A 25085-nucleotide genomic window follows, 5' to 3' on the forward strand; every position below is an offset into this window, starting at 1 on the left:
TCCACTAAGCTTGGTGGTTGGTGTTAGGAAGGGCATCCAGCTGTAAAAATCCTCCCAAAATAGTCATAGAAGTCTGGTGCAGGCTTCTGCCAAACCATCCTACCCATGCCAATATGGAAGGCAGACGTTAAACAATGATGATGATGATGATACCATCCTACCCATGCCAATATGGAAGGCAGACGTTAAACAATGATGATGATAATGATGATAATAAATATATATATATATATATATATATTCTAACCACTAGGTTCATGGCCTAGAGGTTAAGGTGGTGCACTCACGATCATAAAGTTGTGGTTTCAATTCCCGGACTAGGTGGTACATTGTGTTCCTGGGCAAAATACTTCACCTTTTGTTGCCCTGCAATCACTTTGACACTTGATATGTGGTACATTGTGCACCTGTTCAGGTAACATTGATTTGATGGAGGAAGTGATCACCATAAACAAATTATTTGTGCAGGTCATTCAACAAAAACTGAACCCTCATACCTTGTCTTTGACAGGAGATTCCGTCACACACACATACACATATATGTATGTGTGTATGTATATATATATATATATATATATATAATATATATATATATATATATATATATACATATATATATACATATATATATATACATATATATATATATATACATATATATATATATATATATATATATTATATATATATATACATACACATATATGTATGTGTGTATGTATATATATATATATATATATATATATATGTATATATATATACATATATATACATATATATATCATCATCATTTAATGTCCGCCTTCCATACTAGCATGGGTTGGACGATTTTGACTGAGGGCTGGCAAACCAGACGGCTGCACCAGGCTCCAATTTTGATCTGGCAGAGTTTCTACAGCTGGATGCCCTTCCTAACGCCAACCACTCTGAAAGTGTAGTGGATGCTTTTTATGTGCCACCAGCACGGGGCCAGTCAAGTGGTACCGGCAATGACCTCACTCGAATCTTTTTACACATGCCAGTAAGACGACGTTGGTAACAATCACACTCGAATGGTGCCCTTTAACGTGCCGCCAGTACAGAGCCAGTTGGCTGCTCTGGCAACGATCACGCTCGGATGGTGCTCTTGGCACCCTATATATATATAGAAAGAGAGAGAGAGAGAGAGAAAGGGAGGGAAGGAGAAAGAGATATTCATAATTTCTGTGTGTTTGCACATAGGCGTATGTGTAATATATTGTAATAAGCATAACAAAATACTGACTTATAAAAATGATAAATATTTATAGACGAAATGTTTACTAACCATTGATAATCTGACCGTGTACATGGACACACTTTTGTTTCATTCTTATTTATATGATTCTGGCCGTTGTAACACCTACAAGACAGATAAATTATCAAACAAGAATAGTTCGGAGAAATGAACAAGAAAATATTTTTGAACCAAAAAAGCACAGAGAAAAAAAAAAGGCCAAAATAAACTTTTAATAAACTATTAAATTTCAGCTTCTTTTAAAGTTTAGTCAGTATACATTACTTACTAAAGGTCACCAAAATTAGTTGAGGAGCTGGGGAAGAGAAAAAAAATAAAATAAAACCAAGAGTTTTGGGTTGCTAAAGTAACATGTAGAAAATCAGAATATCAAGATGTCCTCCAGCCTGAACTGTGTTAATGTTAAAAGCATTTGATGAGCAAAAGCAGTGGAGTTAAGTGACAATATTAGGTCAATCACCCAAAAATCGGTACAATATCACAAGCTTCTGCAAAAGTTCTGTCTACACTGTCTTGGATGTAAGGGTATGTATGAAGACACATACTTAACACTGCCTACCATAGGAGTCACTGGTGATCCCTTAAGCTATAGTCTTAATATACCATGGGAGTCACTGGTGACTCCCAGTGGCAATGTCTTTTTGCAGAGCCTTACATTGCTGTAGTTCAAACTACATTATTTAAATCTTAAGAAATGTACAGAATGCATGTTTCTTTGTTTCTCAGATGGTTTTGAATTTGAAACAATAGAAGCTGAGATAGAACATAGAAGGGTGCAAGTCACTGACATCTCCATATATGGAGTGCTGCCCTCTATGAAATAATTTTTGTGAAAAAGGAGCCATTAAGACTTACATAAGATGATCTGTAAAAAATTATAACTGGGAAAAGAAAATCCCAAAATGGAAGTATAATGGACATTTTAACACTTTAATGTGTTTCACTGATGACTACTACAGTACAGAATGAATATATTTGTTTTGTATTACAAAACTCATATGTGGTACCCATGCTATGAATAAACATGGTACTTTTTTACTTGTTTCAGTCATTTGATTGTGGCCATGCTGGAGCACCGCTTTTAGTCGAGCAAATCAACCCCAGGACTTATTCTATCGGTCTCTTTTGCTAAACCGCTAAGTTACGGGGACGTAAACACACCAGCATCAGTTGTCAAGCAATGTTGGGGGAACAAACATATACACACACATACATATATATATATATGATGGGCTCCTTTCAATTTCGCTCTATCAAATCCACTCACAAGGCTTTGGTCGGCCTGAGGCTATAGTAGAAGACACTTGCCCAAGGTGTCACGCAGTGGGACTGAACCCAGAACCACGTGGATGGTAAGTAAGCTACTTACCACACAGCCACTCCTGTGCCTATGGTAGTTGATATAGTTTTTTAAAAAATTAGAGAAACACCCCACCAACAAAAAACACAATTTATAACAATATTAGACCACTGATGCAAAAGAAATCATGGTGTAATATAGGGTTGAGTGCCACACAGTGGGATCAAACCAGGAACCAAATGGTTACAAAGTAAATCTCTTAATTACATGCCCATGTAATCAAAAACAGAAAAATGGGTGGGGTGAGAATAAAACTCAACTGCCCTGGGTTAATTAGTGGGCAACATCAATTGACACCTGAGAGTCTACTTTGTCAAATGTATCTAAGTTTAAGTGGCTGTTATTAATGGGAGAAATTCGCAACTGGAATGTTTATACAGAAATGGGAAAAGATTTTCTGACTTTCCCTCACCATCAGATGAGGTAGATGATGCTCTAAGTAGCACAGAAGAAAGTAATGATTCAACCAGATCTGGATGCACCAATTTTTCTCCATTTGTACATTCATTTGACAACAACAATAACATAGGAATCTCACATGAATTTATGTTCAAATGATTTTGTTGCTCTTTTGTATTTTTTATATATATAATCTAAGAGAATCAAAATATCATTTTCATAGTTTCTGTACCTATTTAAAGTGAAATTAAGTATAACTATTACCCTTAAATAAAAAAAAAAAGATGTATTTTTTCCTCTTTGCTCACTTGTCACACACACAAGCAATGGTTTCCTGCCATTTAAGGGTTAATAACTGATCCAATCAATCTGCAGTTTTAGATGCAGAGACAGTCATACTGGCAAATTATTAAATGGAACAGATATTATTTTCATTCTCAGATGCAGTTTCAATTTACTATAGTGCTTCAAATAATGAAACCATTTAACCCTTTCGTTACTATATTTCTGACCAAAATACACCCCTTATGTGTTTCAATTAATTTCTAACGTAATCATAAATTTAGTCTGGTTTCATTAAGCAACTATAACTTTTTTATTTATCAATAAATTAACGTGAATCTTGGAAGATAATTTAATGAAATGTTCTCAACCAATTCTATACTATAATTTTTGTCAGAAAGTGACTCTAATTGCAGGTAGATACAGGTAAATTCAACAAAATATAAAATTATTAAAATTTTGTTCAAACATCGCTATAGAAAATGGGTTATTAGCTAATATTCAATTGGGTATACAACAAAATTTTACGATAGAATTTGTTATTCTGGGTAACTTTCTGATACCCATAATAATATTTATGGCAAAATAGTCTTAATTTCATTTAAGGTTATGGGAAACCACTAACTATCCTTTCTTTCGTTTTGTTTACATTTAGCGTAACGGTTCGTTTCCACCGTAATGAGTTCAAATAGGCTCATTCGAAAAAGTAAAAAGAAATAGTCTAAGGCTTTACTCTTCTGGGAAAGTCTGTGGCTTGGTCCAGTTTCTTCAGAAAAATCACCGAAAGAAACAGTTTTTAAATTTTCACTCCATTCGGGTGCCAATTCATTTTCTGTATCGCTGTCGGAGCTCTCGGATTCACTGTTTTCACTTTCGGAAAATGAAACATCAGATTCATTATCAAATACCACGTGCTTTTTTTTTTCAGTCATAGAGTTAGATTTATAAAGGTCTTCAGTAGAAAATCCTTCGAATTCTGACTCGCTGCTTGATATAATGAAATTCGTATCCATTTTTTGTCAGAATTACAAATTTTGAAAACACAATAGGAACAAATTTCAGAGAAAAATCTCCCAAAATTAACGGAATTAAAATTACACTTCGATTTTTCTACAAAACTGTAGTTGAACTCTTTACGAAGTATAATAGGTGTTTTCACGAATGTACTAAAGAGATTTGCTCTGATATTCTCATTTAAATATGAATAGGTAAATTCGGACGGTTTTGGGCGGTTTGGTCACATTAAACAAAATTTTTTTCGGGTGGTTTGGTAACGAAAGGGTTAAAGAAATATTGAGTTGTCAAATACTATTTTTCTCCCATTTATTTTAACTCTGTAATGTTATCTGAATTAACATGAAAAATATTTCTATCAAAGAATTCTGTTTCTTTTTTCCCCTTGTAGCATAATTCTTCCTCTACCACTTTTATTTGTCATTTTTGAAATTTGAATAAATTTTACCTTATTTCAGACATCGGATGATGTAGTGCCAAATAGAACAAAAATAACCAAATTTATCTAACAGCCCAATAATAGGAATAAATCTTAATAAAAAATGAAAAGATTTAGTTTCTAAATGTGTAGTATAATGATAAATAGTATATCAGTTAATTATTAATATATATCTACAAAGACTTCAACAATTATATTAAAATATGAACTTTGCATTTTGTTCATCAGATGTCAATTCCAAAGAGTAAGGTATATAAAAACAAATTTCTTTTAAGTATAGTCATTAAATTGTAGAGAATAAAATATTTTCTTCTAAAAAAAAAAAAAAATCCAAGTATTAAATTTTACCAAGATTCCGGACGGAGCCGGTAGAATGAAGTCTTTAAACCAAGTAAACATCCTGTATTTTCTTCTGTGTTCTTCCAACGGGAACTGTGAGCAAGCCAAAGTTTGTAGTCTGATTCTTGACCTTAACGTAAGAGAAAGGAGAAATCAGAAATAAAACATAAAAACAGGGAGACACAACTAAGAGTCAATTATTTTGTTTTCCATGCTAGCGTGGATAAGACAAAATTTGTTGAGGTAGATTTACTACAGCTGGTTGCGCTTCTTGTTACCGACCCTCAGCTCTTTCCAAACAAGCTAGTATTTTCCCATCAGATGTTTTTCACAGAATACTGGAAACAAACCACTTTACTTGTAAGCTGATGATTCTCATTTACAGTCATCAAGTGTTTAACAAGGGTAGACACAAGCACAAAATATATACACATTACATATAATAAGCTTCTTTCAGCCGTTATCTACCAAATCCACTCACAACGCTTTGGTCAGTCCAGGGCTATATTAGAAGACACTTTCTCAAAGTGCTATGCAGTAGGACTGAACCCAAGACCAAATGGTTGGCAAACAAGCTTCTTAACCACACAGCCATGCTTGTGCATATATTTAAAATTTCCTTAATTTCCTATACAAGCTTTTATTTCCATTTAATATGTTTTTAATAATTTCTGCCCCCAAATTCAAGTATTCCTTTTTAAAAATTGATTTTTAATATTTATTCTCTTCTCTCACCATATTCCATTTATATAATCTATGACGGAGTTTATCAGTAGTCAACTGATATGCTAGAAATAGCAATCTCCCTCAAAACTGAGCCTACTGTTTAATCACAGCTCCATCTGATCAGAGCTAAGAGCTTAATGTCCAGATAACTGGGATTTTCAATATTAGGAAATTCAATTCTAAAACTAATTAATGCAAAAAAAAAAAATGGTGACAGCTGGCACACTGGTCAATTGGTAAAAAAGTTGACCGAGAAAGATAAATCAATATCAACCACACAGTGGAGAGCTGGCAGGACTGTTAGCATGCTGGGCAAAAATGCCTTACATCCTTTCAGCCTAGGTACCTTATACACAGTACTAGCACAGGTGACTGATACCTGGCACAGGTGCTTAAAAAAAAAGCATAAATCTTTTAGCTTCAATAATACTCTTTGCTGGTGACACGTAAAAAGCACCATTTGAGCATGATCGTTACCAGCATCGCCTTACTGGCACGTAAACAAAACATTTGAGCGAGGTTATTGCCAGTGCCGCTGGACTGACTCCTGTGCAGGTGGCACATAACAAACACCATTTGAGTGTGGCCGTTGCTAGTACCACCAGACTGGCCCTCGTGCCGGTGGCACGTAAAAGCACCCACTACACTCTTGGAGTGGTTGGTGTTAGGAAGGGCATCCAGCTGTAGAAACTCTGCCAGATCAGATTGAAGTCTGGTGCAGCCATCTGGTTAGCCAGTCCTCAGTCAAATCATCCAACCCATGCTAGCATGGAAAGCGGACGTTAAATGATGATGATGGTGATGTACAGAGTAGTGGACAATGATATTAGCGAGTCACTGTATTGTTGCTTGGCCTACTAAAAACAACAGTTAAATTTCCCTTATCTTAGTCTCAGACACCATAAGAAAACAGGATGGTTGCTGGTTGAACATTTGCTGGATCAGAGCTGATGCAGTGTTAAAGAACAATGACAGCAACCAGTTCTACAAAATGCAAACGTACTCCACATAGCATACACAGCATCAACCAAGATAATAAATGCCCACAACAAAACTACAATGGAAAAATATTTTAAGATACAGCAGAATATATGGGTGCAAACACAGATGTGGGGTAAGAAGTTTGTTTCCCAAGTACATGGTTTTGTGTCCAGACGCCACTAGTGTGACACCTCAGACAAGTGTCTTCTACTATGATCTCAAGCTGATCAAAAACCTTGTGAGTAGATTTGGTGGATAAAAACTGAAAGAGGTCCATCATAATACACACACATACAAATATATGCATGTGTGGGTCTCATGGAAGCAAAGTAGCCAAGCTCCTGGGCCACATGGAGGCAAAGTGGTTGAGTTCCTTTCGAGTGTTGGGCTTCATGGAGGTGAGGCGGCTGAGTTTCTTTTGAACAGGCCTCATGAGGTGAGGTGGCTGAGTTCCTTTCAAGTGTTGGGCCTCATGGAGGCAATGACCAAAACCTTTGGCATAGCCAAGCAAAATCGCAGTCATGGCAGATACTGATGTCATGCAAATGGCACCTGTTCTGGTGGCATGTAAAGGCATCTATTACACTCTAAGGGTGGTTGGCATTAGGAAGGGCATCCAGCCATAGAAAACCATGCCAAATTAAACTGAATCCTGGCACAGCCTTCCAGCATGCCAGCCCAATCAAATTGTCCAATCCATGCCAGCATGGACAATGGACGTTAAATGATGATGATGATGAGTTACTGTCTCCTAGCCTGGATATTATAATAGTTGTAAATGTGTGTCATTGTCATTCAAGTGGTGTCCTTGTGCCATGGGGAAATATTACCTTGCTTGGCAACAGGAAATGCAACTGGTCACAAAAATCTGCTTCAACAAATTCCACCCAACCCAAGCAAGCAAGGAAAAGTAGCCGTTAACCCTCCACCTGGCCTGCTGTGTATTATGTGATACAAAGAACATATGATAAACATTCATAATTATTTTTCGTCACTAAAGTAACTCAGGACTTATGAAAGAAAAGCTTTGTATTACTGAAAACATATGGATCAATGGCGAACTAAAAGTCTGAAAATAAACATGGATGTTTAGGAAAAACTTAAATGCTTTGGATAAGCAAATGTTAAAATGATGCAAAAATACAGTAATGCAAACACTGATGACCTAAAAAACAACTATAGGAAGCTTACAAAAGAAAGAAAGAAACAAACAAACAAACAAAAACAACTACATTCTTACATTACAAAGTGCACCTATATATCAATAATTGAAAACCATACTCACATTTTTGATGGATAACATTTCTGAAGTCAATAATATGCACCTTCCATTTGCTATCAGATTGACGGAATCCCCAGATGCTAACAGACATTGATTGAGAACCTGGTTCTGTAAGCAGACCAGTAAAACTGATGTTCTCATTAGTAAATTTGTAGTCATGCCAACAATGTCCTTCATCGGTTGAGAATCTGATATACTTTGGAAATTTCTCAGAAGGAACAGCCACTAAAAGGCCTCCGCTATCAGCAATTTGATAATGGTGAGCTTTATCAAGAGCCTGAAATTAAGCAAACATTACAGATGAAGAACACCTATGACAAGAGTGAGGGCTCATTAACGATGGAGAAGCATAAAAGTCATTGTCATCATCATTTATTGTCCGTTTTCCATTCTGGAATGGGTTGGATGATTTGACAAGAGCTCTAGATGAGTGTCACTCTCATATAAGCACTGTTTATTCATTTCTGGTTATGGTAAAATGCTACCTTGCTTGGAAACAGGTGAATGCTGGAAACAAAAAGAGCATCTATCCATAGAAAATCTACCTCAATAAACTCCATCAGACCCATGCAAGCATGGAAAAGAAGATGTCAAAACAATGATGATGATGACATATTGTTACCATTAACTGTAATTTATACTTTAATCAAGCCTTGATAGGTTAGTGTTAAAATTACTTAATTAACTCATTATCCCAATAATAACTATCTTAAATCTGACACAATACACCGCATTGCTGTTGAAAATAAAAATGCAAAATAAATATGTTATCCTTACTTACTTTATGCCATTTATAACCACCATCACTGGAGACAAAAACATCAGGTTCAGTGGTCTGCAAAGTATTTGCTACATGACCTGAAAACACAAAAAAGTTTGGCATGTAAAATGTATTATATCTAAAAATTATCTCTTTAAATTCACTGCTATTTTACGAAACAGAGGAAACAATGCAAGATGTACTAGAATTAGGATGCATAATAAATGACATAGATTCTGTGCACAATGATAAACACTAGGTGATGTGGATACCACAAGCAACAGTGAAAACTGGTCACCTAGGAGAATAGTAACTCTGAAAACAGCTGATAAAATATAGAACTCTTTAGTCCCTGCAAGAGGTGAACTCCAGTACTGGTGACACAATACAATAAAGCCAGTCCACATTGTGAAGTGGTTGGTGCTAGGAAGTGTATCAAGCTGTAAATCATCACTTCCATCATCATTTAACAACCATTTTCCATGCTGGCATGGGTTGGACAGTTTGACAGGATCTGGTGAGCCACACTGAGCTCCAGTGTCAGCTTGACATGGTTTCATGCCTTTCCTAACACCAATCACAGTGTGTACTTGGTACTTTTTTCAAGCCACCAAGTAACTTGCAAGACAAAAATAAGAAAAAGGCCAGCCCAACTAAGGAGGGGTAGTAGTGGCTTTATTCAAGATGTTGAGAGAATATGTATTAAGCTTAAAAAGAATAAGTTCTAGCGTCTTTTTATTCAATCAAGTCCTTGAAGGTGGTGCCCCAGCATAGGGACAGAACAATGACTGAAAGAAGTAAAAGAATAAAGAAAGAATGTGTTGTCTTTCATACTTATAAATATAACCTGAGAATTTTGACTATCTTGTGAGCAAGTGAAACCATATGAAATCATGTTTGTCAATTCTGCTTCCACAATATTTCTTAAACATTAATGGTTGCAGCAATGAGAAACAAAAGAAGTGGTTATGATTGAAAGAAGAAAAAGGCAGTAAAAATTTTTTAAAAAGCCCTAAAACATAATATGAAATGCAGAAAAATTCATCATCATCATCATTTAACATCCACTTTTCATGCTGGCATGGGGTGGATGGTTTGGCCGAAAACTGGTGAACCAGGTTCCGATCTGATTTGGCAAGGTTTCTATGGCTGAATACTCTTCCTTCTGCCAATCATTCCAAGAGTGTAGCGAGTGTTTTTTATGTGCCTGACACCAGCATTGGCCATGACTACGGTTTCACTTAGCTTGACAGGGCTACATAAGCAAGGCATATTGCCAAAGGTCTTGGTCACCTGTCACTGCCTCCATGAGACCCAATGTTCAAATGGTGCTTTTTACACGCCACCAGCATGGGTGCCAGTTAGATGCCACTGGCATTGGCCATGACTATGATTTCACTTGGTTCGACAAGTTATCAAGAGCACAGCATATTGCCCAATGATTGAAGGGTGTTTTTAACAGGCTAGTTACACGACACTGGCATCAGCCACAACTACGATCTCACTTGGCTTGATATCACTGTCTTCATGAGCCCAACACTCAAACAGTGCTTATTACGTGCCAGTCAGACAGCACTGGCATTGGCCACAACTTTATGAGTTGAAACTACAGAAATAAATACTGTTTTAAAGTAATTCAAATTAAAATCTTCCAACAAAATTCCATACTAATTTATGTTCCAAACACCAGCTGAATAATAAAGAGGTTGTTTTAACAGAATCATCTTTATTTTCAAAATTTATAGGAGTGGCTGTGTGGTAAGTAGCTTGCTTACGAACCTCATGGTTCCGGCCCACTGCGTGGCACCATGGGCAAGTATCTTCTACTATAGCCTCGGGCTGACCAAAGCCTTGTGAGTGGATTTGGTAGACGGAAACTGAAAGCCAAATGAGACCATAACCTGTGGCCCATGCCAGGAGCATAGCCAGCCCACTTATGTGTACCTTTTCCTTCCTTGGACACTAAACTCTGCTTGCGAAGACCTGTTGGGGCAAGTGAAATCAAAATCAGAATCACATTTGATGGCTGGCATCCGTACTAGCGGGGTGCAAAGAGCACCATACGAGCGTGCGAGTGTGATCGTTACCAGCGTCGCCTTACTGGCACTTGTGCTTGTGCTAGTAGGGTGCCAAGAGCACCATCCGAGCGTGATCGTTACCAGAGCAGTCAACTGGCTTCCGTGCCGGTGGCACGTAAAAGGGCATCTTTCGAGCATGATCGTTACCAACGTCGCCTTACTGGCACCTGTGCTGGTGGGATGTGTAAAAAGATTTGAGCGAGGTCGTTGCCTGTACCACCTGACTGGCCCCGTGCCGGTGACACTTAAAAAGCACCCACTACACTCACGGAGTGGTTGGCGTTAGGAAGGGCATCCAGCTGTAGAAACTGCCAAATCAAGATTGGAGCCTGGTGCAGCCATCTGGTTCGCCAGCCCTCAGTCAAAATCGTCCAACCCATGCTAGCATGGAAAGCGGACGTTTAACAACGATGATGATGATATATATATGTATATGTATGTATGTATGTGTGTATATGTTTGTGTCTGTGTTTGTCCCCCCACATCGCTTGACAACCGATGCTGGTGTGTTTATGTCCCCGTAACTTAGCGGTTCGGCAAAAGAGACTAATAGAATAAGTACTAGGCATCCAAAGAATAAGTCCTGGGGTCGATTTGCTCAACTAAAGGCGTTACTCCAACATGGCCACAGTCAAATGACTGAAACAAGTAAAAGAGACAGAGAATGTAACTGCATTTCAAAAGGAATGTAGTAACAAAAGGGTTAAATGCTTGAAACTTTCAAACACAAACCTTCAAAATTCTATAAAATGAAATTTATAACTTACCATGTACTAAAATTAAACCAACAGCACTTGGAGTACTGAGAGGTACTTCAACATTAACATGCTGCTTCTTACTGAACACATTGTGGACATGGAGATGACAGCTTTTCTGTAACAACAAAGATTATCAGAAGATCATGTATTTTCTCCTTATACACAACTTTATAACAGTTTAGGTTCATAAGCAATAACAATGAACAATTAATGAATGATTTTACCTATGTTCTTCATTTTATTATCATTACAAGTACTCTAGTGTATAATCTGTCAAATATTACCCCAAATTAGTTTGATTATATATCTACATGTATACCCTGTTTATTACTCTAGACAAGATCATTGAGTTCAAAAATTTAGGTCACAATTTGGTGTCCTACATTAAGCTGGTAAGTATTGCTCTGACGGGGACTAAACAAGCATATCACATACTCCAAGCTACCAGAAGAACCCATTCAAAAGAAAGTTTTCAAATGGACAGCACCAGAGGGGAAAAAAGAGGTAGACTGAAAACAGCATGGCACAGAACATTCCCGACTGACTTGAGAAGGGCCAATATCACATGGTTGAATGAAGAGAAAACTGCAGCCAACAGAAACTAGTGGCATCAATTTGCAGTCTTATATGCTCAAAAGTACAGGGGGAACTAAGACCAAGATTTTTATGTTTGAGAACTGCATTAAGTTCTGCTTATAGAAGTTAATTAAACAAGTTCAATGTTTCAAGTAGGTTAAAGTGTTTCAGAATGTTAATTCTAAAATTACCAACAGATCGCATTGTCTCATATCACCCAGATTAGATATTTTCCTTAAGTACACAAATATATCGTCATCATCATCGTTTAATGTACGCTTTCCATTCTAGCATGGGTTGGACGATTTGACTGAGGACTAGCGAATCAGATGGCTGCACCAGGCTCCAATCTGATCTGGCAGAGTTTCTACAGCTTGATGCCCTTTCTAATGCCAACCACTCCAAGAGTGTATTGGGTGCCATTATGTGCCACTGACACAGGGCCAGTCAGGTGGTACTGGCGACAGCCATGCTCAAATGGTGTTTTTATACATGCCACCTGCACAGGAGCCAGTCCAGCGGCACTGGCAACGACCTTGCTCGAATGGTTTTTCATGTGCCAGTAAGGTGACACTGGTAATGATCATGCTCAAATGGAGCTTTTTATGTGCCACTGGCACAGAAGCCAGTCAGCTGCTCTGGCAACGATCATGCTTGGATGCTGCTCTTAGTGCTCCACTAACTATATGTAGCTAACAATTATGATAGTTATGAATGTGTAAGTGACTGAAATGTTTCATCAGTATATTGTACTGCAATAATTTTCTATTAAAGATGTTTAACTCCCATTGGCATTGTCTGATATTAAGCAGATACTATTTACTATAGAAAGTACAGCTATAGACATAAGATAGAAACAGGGTATAAGTGACAAGTATTTTGTTGGTTTTGAATTCTGGACACCAATAATCCTCTAGCTCATTAGCATTCAAACTCGCCATTTTTGGCCTCTTACACCTATCCTACAATGTCATTGAAAAATAAACAATTACATCATTAAAATCTCAAAGCTATGAGATAATGTATCATTGATCTAAAATAATCCTTCCTATTTGAGGCACAAGGCCTCATATTTGTGGGAAGAGGACTAGTTGATTACATTGACCCCAGTGTTTCACTGGTACTTAATTGACTCCCAAAAGGTTGAAAGGCAAAATCAACCTCAGTGGAATTTGAACTCAGAATGTAAGCGATGGGCAAAATACCACTAAGCATTTCGTCCAGCATGCTAATGATTCTGCCAAACATTACATTTGACAAAGTAATCTGAATGCGAAAGGACTAGACTACAGGAGATGCTATCAATCCAAGAAACAACCAAAGCTGTATGGCAATGAAGATAATTAGCCAAGCTAATGTCTGTTCAAAGTCATAAGCCTAAACATTTCTAATGGGGTTGTTATATGCATAAAGGAATTGATTAAGATTGGGTCATTAGTATTATAAAGAATACTTGAAGGACTATCCAAATCCATGCAAACACGAAGAGAACTTTTCAGTCTCTCAGGGAAAATATCTTTACCATTTTGTCTGCACAAGGAACACCTGCTGGGGGTTCAATCTCTTGCCAAATACCTCCTCGGTCAAAGGTGATCACTGTTGAAATTGTATTATCTGTTTGTATTCTGCTAGTGAAGTAGACACCAGTCATAGATTTTATTTTGTAGAAATCAGTACCTCCATATAAACTCGGATACAAATGGCGTTCCAAAGATTTAGAGTAGATGATACCATCTTGCCCAGATGTATACAGCGTACCATGACCAGTATCTGTGTGAAGGAAAGAAACAAAGAATGATCATTTTAATGATCATTCTTTCTTTGTTGAAGTTGGCAATAATTAAAAATACAGTTTTTTGTCTATTCTCATTAGTATATAAGTGTATACATCATCATCATTTAACATCCATTTACCATATATCTATATATATAAAACTTAACTTGTGTGTCTGTGTGTGTGTGTCTGTGTGCTTAACTTCCCGGCACATCTCCTCCTAGCCAACAAATCGTAGAATGTGTTTGTTTAGGCCTTATCCCATGCATTGAATAGTGAACTTTACTCAGTCAGCTGTTTGACGTGAACTGTGTTCACCACACGTGCAAGCATGCGTAAATTGCATGAAAAATGAAAAATCAATATATAAAAACAAATCGCCGTAAACATTGTAGAAATTCGGCAAAGAAATGAATTTTGGGGATGTAGCCTGGAGGGTTTTTTCGTATTAATTGTTTGGATTTTGTGAACACACACCAATTGTTTTCATAACATTTTTAACGCTTTGAATTAAATGCAACCATTTTGCGTTGAGTCTGCAGTTTGAATCACTTTAACCAAACTTTAGCAGGCCGGATTTTTGATCATCACGATACATCACCAGCGACTCCCTGAAACTCTCCCCTGAAATCCCCGTTGAGAAATCTATATATATGAAACTTAACTTGTGTGTCTGTGTGTGTATCTGTGTGTTAAACTTTTGGATCTACCAAGTTTCGTTATTAAGGATGGAAAGTAGTGTGTAGCAAATCTATATATATAAAGCTGAAGTTGTCTGTGTGTGGCAGGTTTGGTAGCATTCAATTAACACTATCTCCTTCGAGACCCTGCAGCACATGTTGACCGAAATTGAGAGTATGATAGGGTTACTCTTCATTCTGTAGAAGATAAAATTCAAATCGGACCATGTTAACACCAAAAATTATTTACGACTTTTGACTGCTGTGTCACCATTTTTCAGTGTATTTCAACTGGAAAAATGTTCACTTGAAGAGAATAACAAGTTGCATAATGCAAAATTTTTACTTTTCAAAAATTCCAATTCTAAAGGGTCGAAACAAACCCAAGCAACAGCAGGTGATACTGCTAGTATATATATATATATATATATATAATATATATATATATATATATATATAAATATTTATATAAATATATATATATATTCATATGTGCTTGAGAAGACCTGGCAAGCCAAATGAGACAATAACCTCGTGGCCTATGCCAAGGGTGTAACCAGCCCACTTATGTGTACCTTTCCTTCTTTGGACACTAAGCTCTGCTTGCGAAGACCTGTTGAAGCAAGTGAAATCAAAATCAAATTCGATGACTGGTACCCGTGCTAGTGGGGTGCTAAGAGCACCATCCGAATGTGATCGTTGACAGAGCGGTTACCTGGTTTCCATGCCGGTGGCACGTAAAAGGCACCATTCAAGTTACCAGTGTCGCCTTAGTGGCACATGAAAGCACCCACTACACACTCAGAGTGGTTGGCATTAGGAAGGGTATCCAGCTGTAGAAACTACGCCAGATCAAGATAGGAATCTGGTGCAGCCATCTGGTTCACTAGTCCTCAGTCAAATCATCCAACCCATGCTAGCATGGAAAGCAGATGTTAAACGATGATGATGTATTCATATATATATGAATATATACACAAACACACTTTAATATTGAACAGTGAGAATGTGTGCTCAACACTGCATTAGTGGATAAATATTCTTTATTTGTGAGTTAACCATGCTACCATTGGTTTCATGTTGAGAAAAATCTCAACAATTGGTGTTCCCATCCATCCAAGATGGAGGAGAGCACCAATGTCACATGTGGCAGGATTGATAATTGTTGAAATTTCTCTCGATATGAAACCAATGGTACCCTTGTTAACTCACAAATAAAGTGTACACACACACATATATATATATATATATATATATATAATATGTAGGTCCCGGGTTGAGTCGGGGTTAACCACAGTAAATAAGGTACTCAATACATAGCAGAGTAAATTAATTTATTTATTTTATAGAAGGAGCTTCTACAGGACTAGAACTGTTTCATTCAAATGAAATCATCAGGAAGCTTCCTGATGATTTCATTTGAATGAAACAGTTCTAGTCCTGTAGAAGCTCCTTCTATAAAATAAATAAAAAAAAAAATATATATATATATGTGATAAGTGTGTGTTATGCTGAAAGTAGGCTATGGTGCAAGTAAATAATTAGGGTAGGCATTAATGGAATAAATTACGAATAAAAAGCCTATCACTCTGCTAGTACCTTGATAATTGCATCAGTGCCACCTCATGCACTAAACAGTAAGTCACTCACATTTTTCATAACCCACATAACTATTTCCAAACCATACTGCAATTCATCTCCAACACCTGTAATACTTCCATTAATTTCTTAGACATAGTGAAGGTAAGTGGGCCAGTGGTTAGGGTGTTGCATTCATGTTTGCCAGATCAGGGTTTCAATTCCTGGACTGGACCGTGCAGTGTGTTCTTGAGCAAAACACTCCATTTCATGCTGTTCTGACATGTGGCACACCATGCACCTGTACAGTTAACGTTGATTTGATGGAAAGAGCGAGTTCTAATTCTGCTTTCTGTTCTCATCCTCTAACTATTTCTGTTGGTTTATGGTCTACATTTGTTTACATTGTGTTATTAGTACTAGCTAAGTGTCTGTATATCTTAATTACATACACACCACATGATCATAATTATGTCGTTTTTACTTTATACAATGAATAATATTTTACTGACATGCTATTTGAGACAAATGCCGTTCTTTTGTAAACAATCTGTTAATTTACTGTCCTATTTTTATTTTTGGCTTGTATTTATAATAATAATAATAATAATAATAATGAAATTATTGTATACAGTGCTCAGGTGCACCACAACTTGTCAGAAAGTGCATATAAAGTACATGCAGTAATGTAGAAATGTCTGGAAAGTGAACATGCTTGTGTGTGTATGGAGGGGAGAAAATCAAGTGTAGTGTTGGTGAATCTCAGGAAGCATGGAAGTTTTGAAGGATGCAGTGCTCCGACAACTAACAACCGATGCTGGCAGTTTGTTCCACGCTTCAGCAACTCTCAGCGTGAAAAAATGTTTCCTGAAGTCATGGGAGCTGTGCTGTTTTCTTACTTTGTAAATATGTCCACGGGTGTTAGATGGGTGGAGTTTGAAGAGGTGCTCAGAGTTATTGTTTGTGCGATGGTTGATAATTTTATGGGTGTCTGCCAAGTCAGCTGCCAGACGTCGGAGTTTCAATGTATCCATGCCCAGGGAAGTAAGGCGTTCAGGATATGGCAAATGCCTGATGGAGGGTATTCTTTTGGTTGCACGTCGCTGAACAGCTTCCAGACGATTGATGTCCTGGGCAAGATAGGGGTTCCAGACCGGTGATGCAAATTCCAGGTGAGGTCTTACCATAGCTATATAAAGCCGCAGATAGATAGCCGGAGAGCGGCTCACAAAGGATTTGGTGAGTGATGCCAAGACACCCTCAGCCTTCTTGACAATTTTAGCGATGTGTTTTGTCCAACGCAAATCACTGTCGACAATAACACCCAGGTCACATTCACTTGAAGACTTTTTGAGACTAGTGTTGTGGAGGGAGTAGGTGGACGCTGGGTTTCTCCTCCCAAAATGCATGGTGGTACATTTGTCCACAGCCAGCTTGAGTTGCCAGTCCATGATCCACTGCTGCATTGTGTCCAGGTCTGCTTGCAATAGAGATCCATAGTGTACAGGATTTGACCTCTTTATTTCGAGGTACAGCTTGATGTCATCTGCATATTTCAGCACTGTGGCATTCTTTAAGTTGGCATCTATGTCATTAACATATGCAACAAATAAAAGGGGGCCAAGAACAGATCCCTGCGGCACACCAGATGTCATCTCATAGGGCGAAGATTGCTGTCCTCTTTTTTTCTAACAATCCTTAAAACTCCTACTTTCAATGTTTAACATATTTACTTGTGTATAAGTCACACCATTTTACATTTGATTTTAACAGGAAAAAACTGGGGTGTAACTTATATATGGGGTAAAACTATGAAGGAAAAAAAATTTGTATTAGGCCTCCGTGCTGCGGGCACGTAACAAACACCATCCGATCGTGGCCGTTCGCCAGCCTCATCTGGCACCTGTGTCGGTGGCACATAAAAACACCATCCGAGCATGGCCGTCTGCCAGCCTCGTCTGGCACCTGTGTCGGTGGCACATAAAAAACACCATCCGAGCGTGGCCGTTCGCCAGCCTCGTCTGGCACCTGTGTCGGTGGCACATAAAATCACCCACTACACTTTCGGAGTGGTTGGCGTTAGGAAGGGCATCCAGCTGTAGAAACACTGCCAGATCTGACTGGCCTGGTGCAGCCTTCGGGCTCCCCAGACCCCAGTTGAACCATCCAACCCATGCTAGCATGGAAAACGGACGCTAAATGAATGATGATGATGATGATTTAACACTAAATTAGGGATGCAACTTATACACATACAGGAGTTGGACAAAATAATGGGAACACCTAGCATCATAGTTTCATAATTTTGAAATATCTATAAAACCATCAAAAGCTTGTTTATTTTTATGTTTTTTGATTTATTATTAGTGTTGCTTAATATGTTTTGCTAAAATTGCTGTTTCTTTCCAGATATCATCAGAAAAAGGTAATTAAAATTCATTAAAATGACAGATCTATCGGACTTTCAAAGAGGTCAAATTGTTGGTGCTCTTATGGCAGGCACCAGTGTAATGAAAACAGCCAAAAATGTTTGGTGTATCAACAAGTACTGTCTCGAAAGTAATGACAGCCTTTGAGAAAGAGGGAAAAACCTCCTCGTTGAAAAAAACCAGAACTTTCAGATAGGGACTGTTGGACTCTTACACGAATTGTTAAAAAGAATCACAAAGTACAGCTCCCAAAATTACTGCAGAACTTAATGGCCACCTCGAGAACCCAGTTTCCACAAAAACTGTTTGCTGGGAGCTGTACAAAGCTAGATTTTATGGGAGGGCTGCAATCAGAAGACCACTACTTTCAAAAACGAATATTGCAAAGCATTTCGAGTGGAGTAAAAACCTACAGAATTGGTCCCTAGAGCAGCGGAAGAATGTTATTTTCACATATGAGTCATCCATTACCTTATTTCCGACCACTGGCTGAATATGTGTGGAGACAGCCCAAAGAAGCATTTGATCCAGAATGCCTTCTTTCAACTATTAAACATAGTGGAAGATCTGTGATGATCTGGGATGGAGGGCTATATCTTGGAAATCTGCCGCCCAATGGTTTCCCTTCATGGCAGAATAAATAGTCAAGACTATTTAAGCATTTTATCTGATCAAATTCATCCTATGGTTGCGGAACTGTTTCCGGAGGGAAACGCAATCTTTCAGGATGATAATGCACCAATTCACACAGCTAAAGTTGTTACTGAGTGGCACAAGGAACATTTTAGTAAAGTTGAGCATCTTATCTGGCTACCAGTCCCCAGATTTCAATATTATTGAACATCAATGGTGCATTTTAGAAAAAGAAGTAAGGAGTCGATATCCTTCACCATCATCACTACAAGAACTGGAGACTGTTTTAGCTGAAGAATGGACAAAAATTCCTTTAGAAACAATTCAAATTTTGTACGAGTCCATACCTCGTAGAATTCAAGCTGTAATTACTGCCAAAGGTCGTCCTACTCCATATTAAAATAAATTTGTTTGAAATTTTAAGGTGCTTACCTCCAGGATTATCAACGTGCATAAATATTAATCCTTCAGACATATCCAGAACGGAGAAAAACTGAAAAGATACAGAATATAAAATAGATTTTAGCAAGAACCTTTCCTTAGTTAAGATAAAGATCACCAATTTAAGACAATTTAAACAAAATCTAGTTGATTTATCAAATCTAGAGAAAAGACAAGCCAAATTATCTCTGGTGAGATTTGGAGTCAAAACTTAATATCGAGAGTCATGCATCAAGTGCTCTCTTATTCTTGCTTCACTGAAGATTTTGGCTTAAGTAAAAATAATCCTGGTTTACTTCTGCACAAGCATGAAGCCCGAGATATTTTTACTGAGAGAGAATAAAGTTGGGAATCATGGCACACTTGCTTTTTTGAGGTCCCTTCAACCAAGCAGATCCTTTATTTGAAGTAATTCTTAACCTTACTGGATAAACAATTTTCAAGTGTTACATTCTTAACATCACCATCATTTAACGTCTGTTGTCCACGCTGGCATGGTTTGGATGGTTTGACCAGGGCTGATAAGGCTGAGGGCCTGCTCCAAACTTCAGCCTGATTTGGCATAGTTACTATGGTTTTATGCCCTTCCTAATACCAAGCTCTCCAAGAGTGTAATGAGTGTTTTTACGTGCCATCAGTATCTGCCATGACTATGATTCCACTTGGCTTGATGGCTCTTCTTCTCAAGCATGGCATATTGCCAAAGCTCTCGGGCATTTGTCATTGCCTCCATGACATCATCTGAAAATTATTTTATTTTACACTGAACATAACTTGTGTTTAGATGAAACTAATAGAAGACTTTTGCCCAAGTGGGACTCAACTGAAGCCCACTATAAAACAAAGTGTTTTAATTCGAGAATATTTAGAAGACCTAGCGGGCAAGAGGTGTAAACTGTTATACCAAGAGAGATATTAAGATATTAATTATGGTGAAAATAAACTTACTCGGTCGTGTGTGATGGTTTCAAGTTGGGCTTCATTCCAAGTAATGCCACCATCAGATGAAATTTGCATTCTTCTTTCTTTGCCCTTCAGAATGAAAATAAAGATATAATTTCAGTAAGAAAGGTGATCAAGAAAATATTTACTGCAATATTTCACAAGGAACAGTCATTCGATAGTAATTAACAAATTTCTCAAAAACCCTGCTTTACTAAGAATGATTTTTTTTTTTTATCTTTAACCTTTTCACTTGTTTCAGTCATTGGATTACGGTCATGCTGGAACACCACCTTGAAGGATTTATACAGACACACACAACACACACACACATTGGGCTTCTTCCATCCCTGTTCACCAATCCACACACTTCGGTTAATCCTGGACTATACAGGAAAACACTTGCCTGAGGTGACACAAGTAGGACAAAATCTGAGACCATGGTTAAGAAGTAAGCTTCTTAATTACACAGCCGTGCCTGCATCTATGATATATACATATATATCTCTATATCTATAAACAGCAAAATGTTTGTGTGTCTGTGTGTCCTTTATACAAATCCAGTTTTTCACGTAAAAGGCTCGCATTTTCTATGGGCTTTCAAAACTATCTAAGGGTGATTGTGAAGATATTTTCATTTTCCCAGACACTCCAGAAAGCCATTAAAAACATCAATAAACCAACCCCTTATACCCATAAGTTATGGGCATATCCATTCAAAATTGCTAAAAAATAGAAATTTGTACACGGTGCATGCATACAGCTAGATATGCCAATAGGCTGCCAGCTGTTTTTTGATTGGACAGAGATAATTTTACCCTTGACAGTTGAATGCGCATGCGCATTTGCAGACAGTCTGTATGACTCAGTGCATTTTTGTGTTTTGCAAAGACACGTTATCATGAGTATTGGTTTTCAAACGTGCACGCTTTTTTGATTTGATAAATGCAGGGAATAATTAACGAGTCAGACCAAGTTAATGACAAGAGAGCGGGATTTTCATGAAAGACCAAATATACCTGATATGCTATTGTTCCTTAAGTATGCCATAAAAGAGTTGGAGCCTATTCAATGAATCTATTTAGGAAAGGCTTTACTTTTATGCTTCTGGTTGATTTAAGATATCCAGCCAGAGCCCAGGATGTTTTATTCAAGTAGGATTAAAAATGAAAAATGAGTAAGTTGACCAAACTCCAAGGGATTTTCATAAAAAAACGTTTATTTGTTTGCATTCAGCCTAAGATCGAATCATTTGCTACTTGCACAACAGGGGCATAGGGTTAACAGGGTGATCCTTTTGGTGCAAAAAATCTTAATTTGATTCAAGTTTACCAAAACTGTCAATCAATCAATGGAAACTCAATAAAACTATTCCTTGCAGGTTTCCGCATTTAAATTGACTGCAACCTTTTCTTTTAGCTCTAACTTGAGGTACGAATGACATAAGATACAAAGATTTTCTTTAGCGAAATTTCATGCTTTTGTGTTTTGAGATACAAGTGAAAATTGAGATGCTAATTAATTTCCAGTCACATTTTTCCGCTCGCTAGGAAATTTGAAAACTTTGTCAGCCCTGATTATTGATTTCATTTTGTTGGTGAAGGTTTGCTTTCATGGTGGTCTTTATTGATTTTCTAGCATGCTCCCCCTTCATCTTCAACAAAGCCACCAAATTTGCGATGATTAATTACCCAGTGCAGTTGCACCTCTGGGTGGGCTCAGAATTTGCAGAGGCTCAGTCAAACGTGTTAAAAAACATAGGTGATGGAAAGGCGAACATAATTTCCGTGAACAAAGAAGGGGATTTAGCACAAAATGAAGCAATCTTTATCTGTAAAAAGCCTGAGTTTTGTTCTTACTCCATTTTATAGCTAACCAAACAGAAGCACACTTGTACCTAAGACAATTCAAGGCAAGAACTCACAAGTCACACAGTGTTTCTGCATTACCTTGATTAAGTAAGAACTTTTTATTGAAACACCGGAAACGAACAACAAGCATATGATATGAAGCTTTCAGTTAGCAGGACTGTGCACATGTCATAGTCAGACGAAAAAGGAGGAAGAAGAAAGCAAAAAACTTGAATTTGACTGCACCACAGCATGATTTTGAAAATACACATAACCATCGTTTGTTGTGTTCACATTCAGCTGAGGTCGAATCATTTGCTGTCTACATAGCAGGTGACAAGGGTACTCAGGTTATTACTTAATTTGATTAGAGTTGGCCCCTAACAAACCCTTACGGGCTTCTTCAATCAAATTGAATTACAACCGCTTTCTTTTAGCCTTAACTTCCACATAATAAGCTCTATATTTGCTACTGCAAATTTATTGGGTTTTTCCACTTCACAAATGCCCTATGTTTTTCTAACTTGAATCCACTTTCCACTAATTAATTAGACCATGCATCAAACACCACAAAAAGCATTTTCCCGCATAGACAATTAGTCATCCTGTGCATGTATGTGCGTAGGTGTGGCACTGCGTATGACCTTCAACGTGTGCATGTATGCATGCATGTTTGTACCGGCCAATGCTGCTAAGGGACATATGTAAACGTCTGACCTTGGATTTGCGCATAGTAAATCATTATCCAATAAGATTCAAAGCGCTAATAAAGCGTGAGGATGCATGCTTTTGGTGCCCAGACTCAAACGCTTTTCACAATTACGCTTCATGGCTCCGTTTCCGTTACTGATTGCAAGTTTTGTTCATAAAATTCCACTTTACCTATCACTTTTACTTGGGTTGCTTCGCCATATTCATCAATTAACACTCGCCATATTCATCAATTAACACTCAATTAAAGCAGCTGCTGCAGTTTGACCCCAATTTTTTTTTGTGCTCGACTAGCACTAGACCCGGCAACACTGGGTCATAGTGCTAGTGTGTGTGTGTATGTATATATACACACACACACACGTTTAGCATACGTGTGTCATCAAAAATCCCAACTTAATGATAAAAAATAGCACATCAACACAATGGGGAAAACCATTAATAAATGTCACCAATCTAGTAAATATATGTACATACGCAGAATTGAAGTACTTGAACAATTAGATATGATTGTAACGTATTGATTGAGAACATCACCCACATATGTACATATACATACATCTGTGTGTGTATATACATATATATACACACACACACACACACATATATACACATTTATATATGTATATATATATATATATATATATATACACACACACACACAATAGTTGTATACTGTGAACTTAATGTGACAGTCCCACGAAGGGAATCATACTACTGCTATTTAGCGCTAGGAAGCAGCAACGCTTCCTGTCGGCCTTGACACATTTCCTGTGTCCTTATGTTTGCAAGGGGGAGATAAGCACCTCCACCCAGCTAAGCCTGCAGTCAGAGACTAGTTTCTGAGTCTTTGCTCGTCATCAGTCTGGAGTAGCATGGCCTGCAAGTTGGAGATGTCTATCTAGCCTTTGCAAACATATAAGAATTTGAATTTGAGTGAAATAAATTCACTGATTATAAAAATAGAAATAATACATTTCTCAGAGAGATTTATGCAGTAGTGGTACGATAAAGTAGTTGTATACTGTCAACTTAATGTGACAGTCCCATGAAGGGAATTATACTGCTGCTATTTAGCCCTAGGAAGCATCACAGGTGCCTTTTATGTGTCACCAGCGCAAGCCACAACTACAATTTCACTTGCCTTGATGAGTCTTGTCAAGCACAACATAAAGCTAACTATTGATTTACATTATATTTTGTTAAGAAGGTCAACAAACTAGTTTACTGAAAACCAGTCTAGAAGTAGCAGGTCCAGAGATTAGTTACAAATCACAATATAACTAATCCCAACCCTTGAATTCAAATAACAAACATATCATTGTCAACTGAATTTAATGACAACATAACCAAGCCTAACAAACAGGTGGCATGATTAAAAGCCAAACAAATAAAGAACATTAGCAAAATGCCAAGGTCAAAAACAGCAAGAAATACCAACCAAATCACAACATCCCTCTCCTCTTTTTAATGTCAACTTTCCCATGCTCACATGGGTCTGACAGAAATTTGTTAAGGCTGATTTTCTATAGCTGAATGCTCTTCCCATCACCAACCCTCACCTGTTTCATCATCATCATCAATTAACGTCTGCTTTCCATGCTACCATGGGTTGGACGGTTTTGACAGAGGGCTGGCAACCAGATGGCTGCACCAGGCACCAGTCTTGATCTGGCAGAGTTTCTACAGCTGGATGCCCTTCCTAACGCCAACCACTCCGAGAGTGTAGTGGGTGCTTTTTACGTGCCACCTGCATGGGAGCCAGTCAGGCGGTACT

The 25085-nt window shown here is 37.7% G+C and overlaps 1 protein-coding gene across 1 annotated transcript in view; it reads right to left on the reverse strand.

The window, feature by feature from the left end:
* LOC115210665 (sortilin) overlaps positions 1 to 25085 on the reverse strand; it is a 77905-nt gene that overhangs the window by 7326 nt on the left and 45494 nt on the right. The window contains exons 9-16 of the mRNA XM_029779324.2: positions 20754 to 20837; positions 19797 to 19857; positions 13793 to 14040; positions 11704 to 11809; positions 8880 to 8956; positions 8102 to 8375; positions 5119 to 5239; positions 1307 to 1381 (exon numbers count right to left, since the gene is read on the reverse strand). Coding sequence (XP_029635184.1) covers positions 1307 to 1381; positions 5119 to 5239; positions 8102 to 8375; positions 8880 to 8956; positions 11704 to 11809; positions 13793 to 14040; positions 19797 to 19857; positions 20754 to 20837 — 1046 coding nt within the window. The remainder of the gene's footprint in view (positions 1 to 1306; positions 1382 to 5118; positions 5240 to 8101; positions 8376 to 8879; positions 8957 to 11703; positions 11810 to 13792; positions 14041 to 19796; positions 19858 to 20753; positions 20838 to 25085) is intronic.

Source organism: Octopus sinensis, linkage group LG4 (assembly GCF_006345805.1).
Source record: "Octopus sinensis linkage group LG4, ASM634580v1, whole genome shotgun sequence".
Classification (NCBI taxonomy): Eukaryota; Metazoa; Mollusca; class Cephalopoda; order Octopoda; family Octopodidae; genus Octopus; species Octopus sinensis.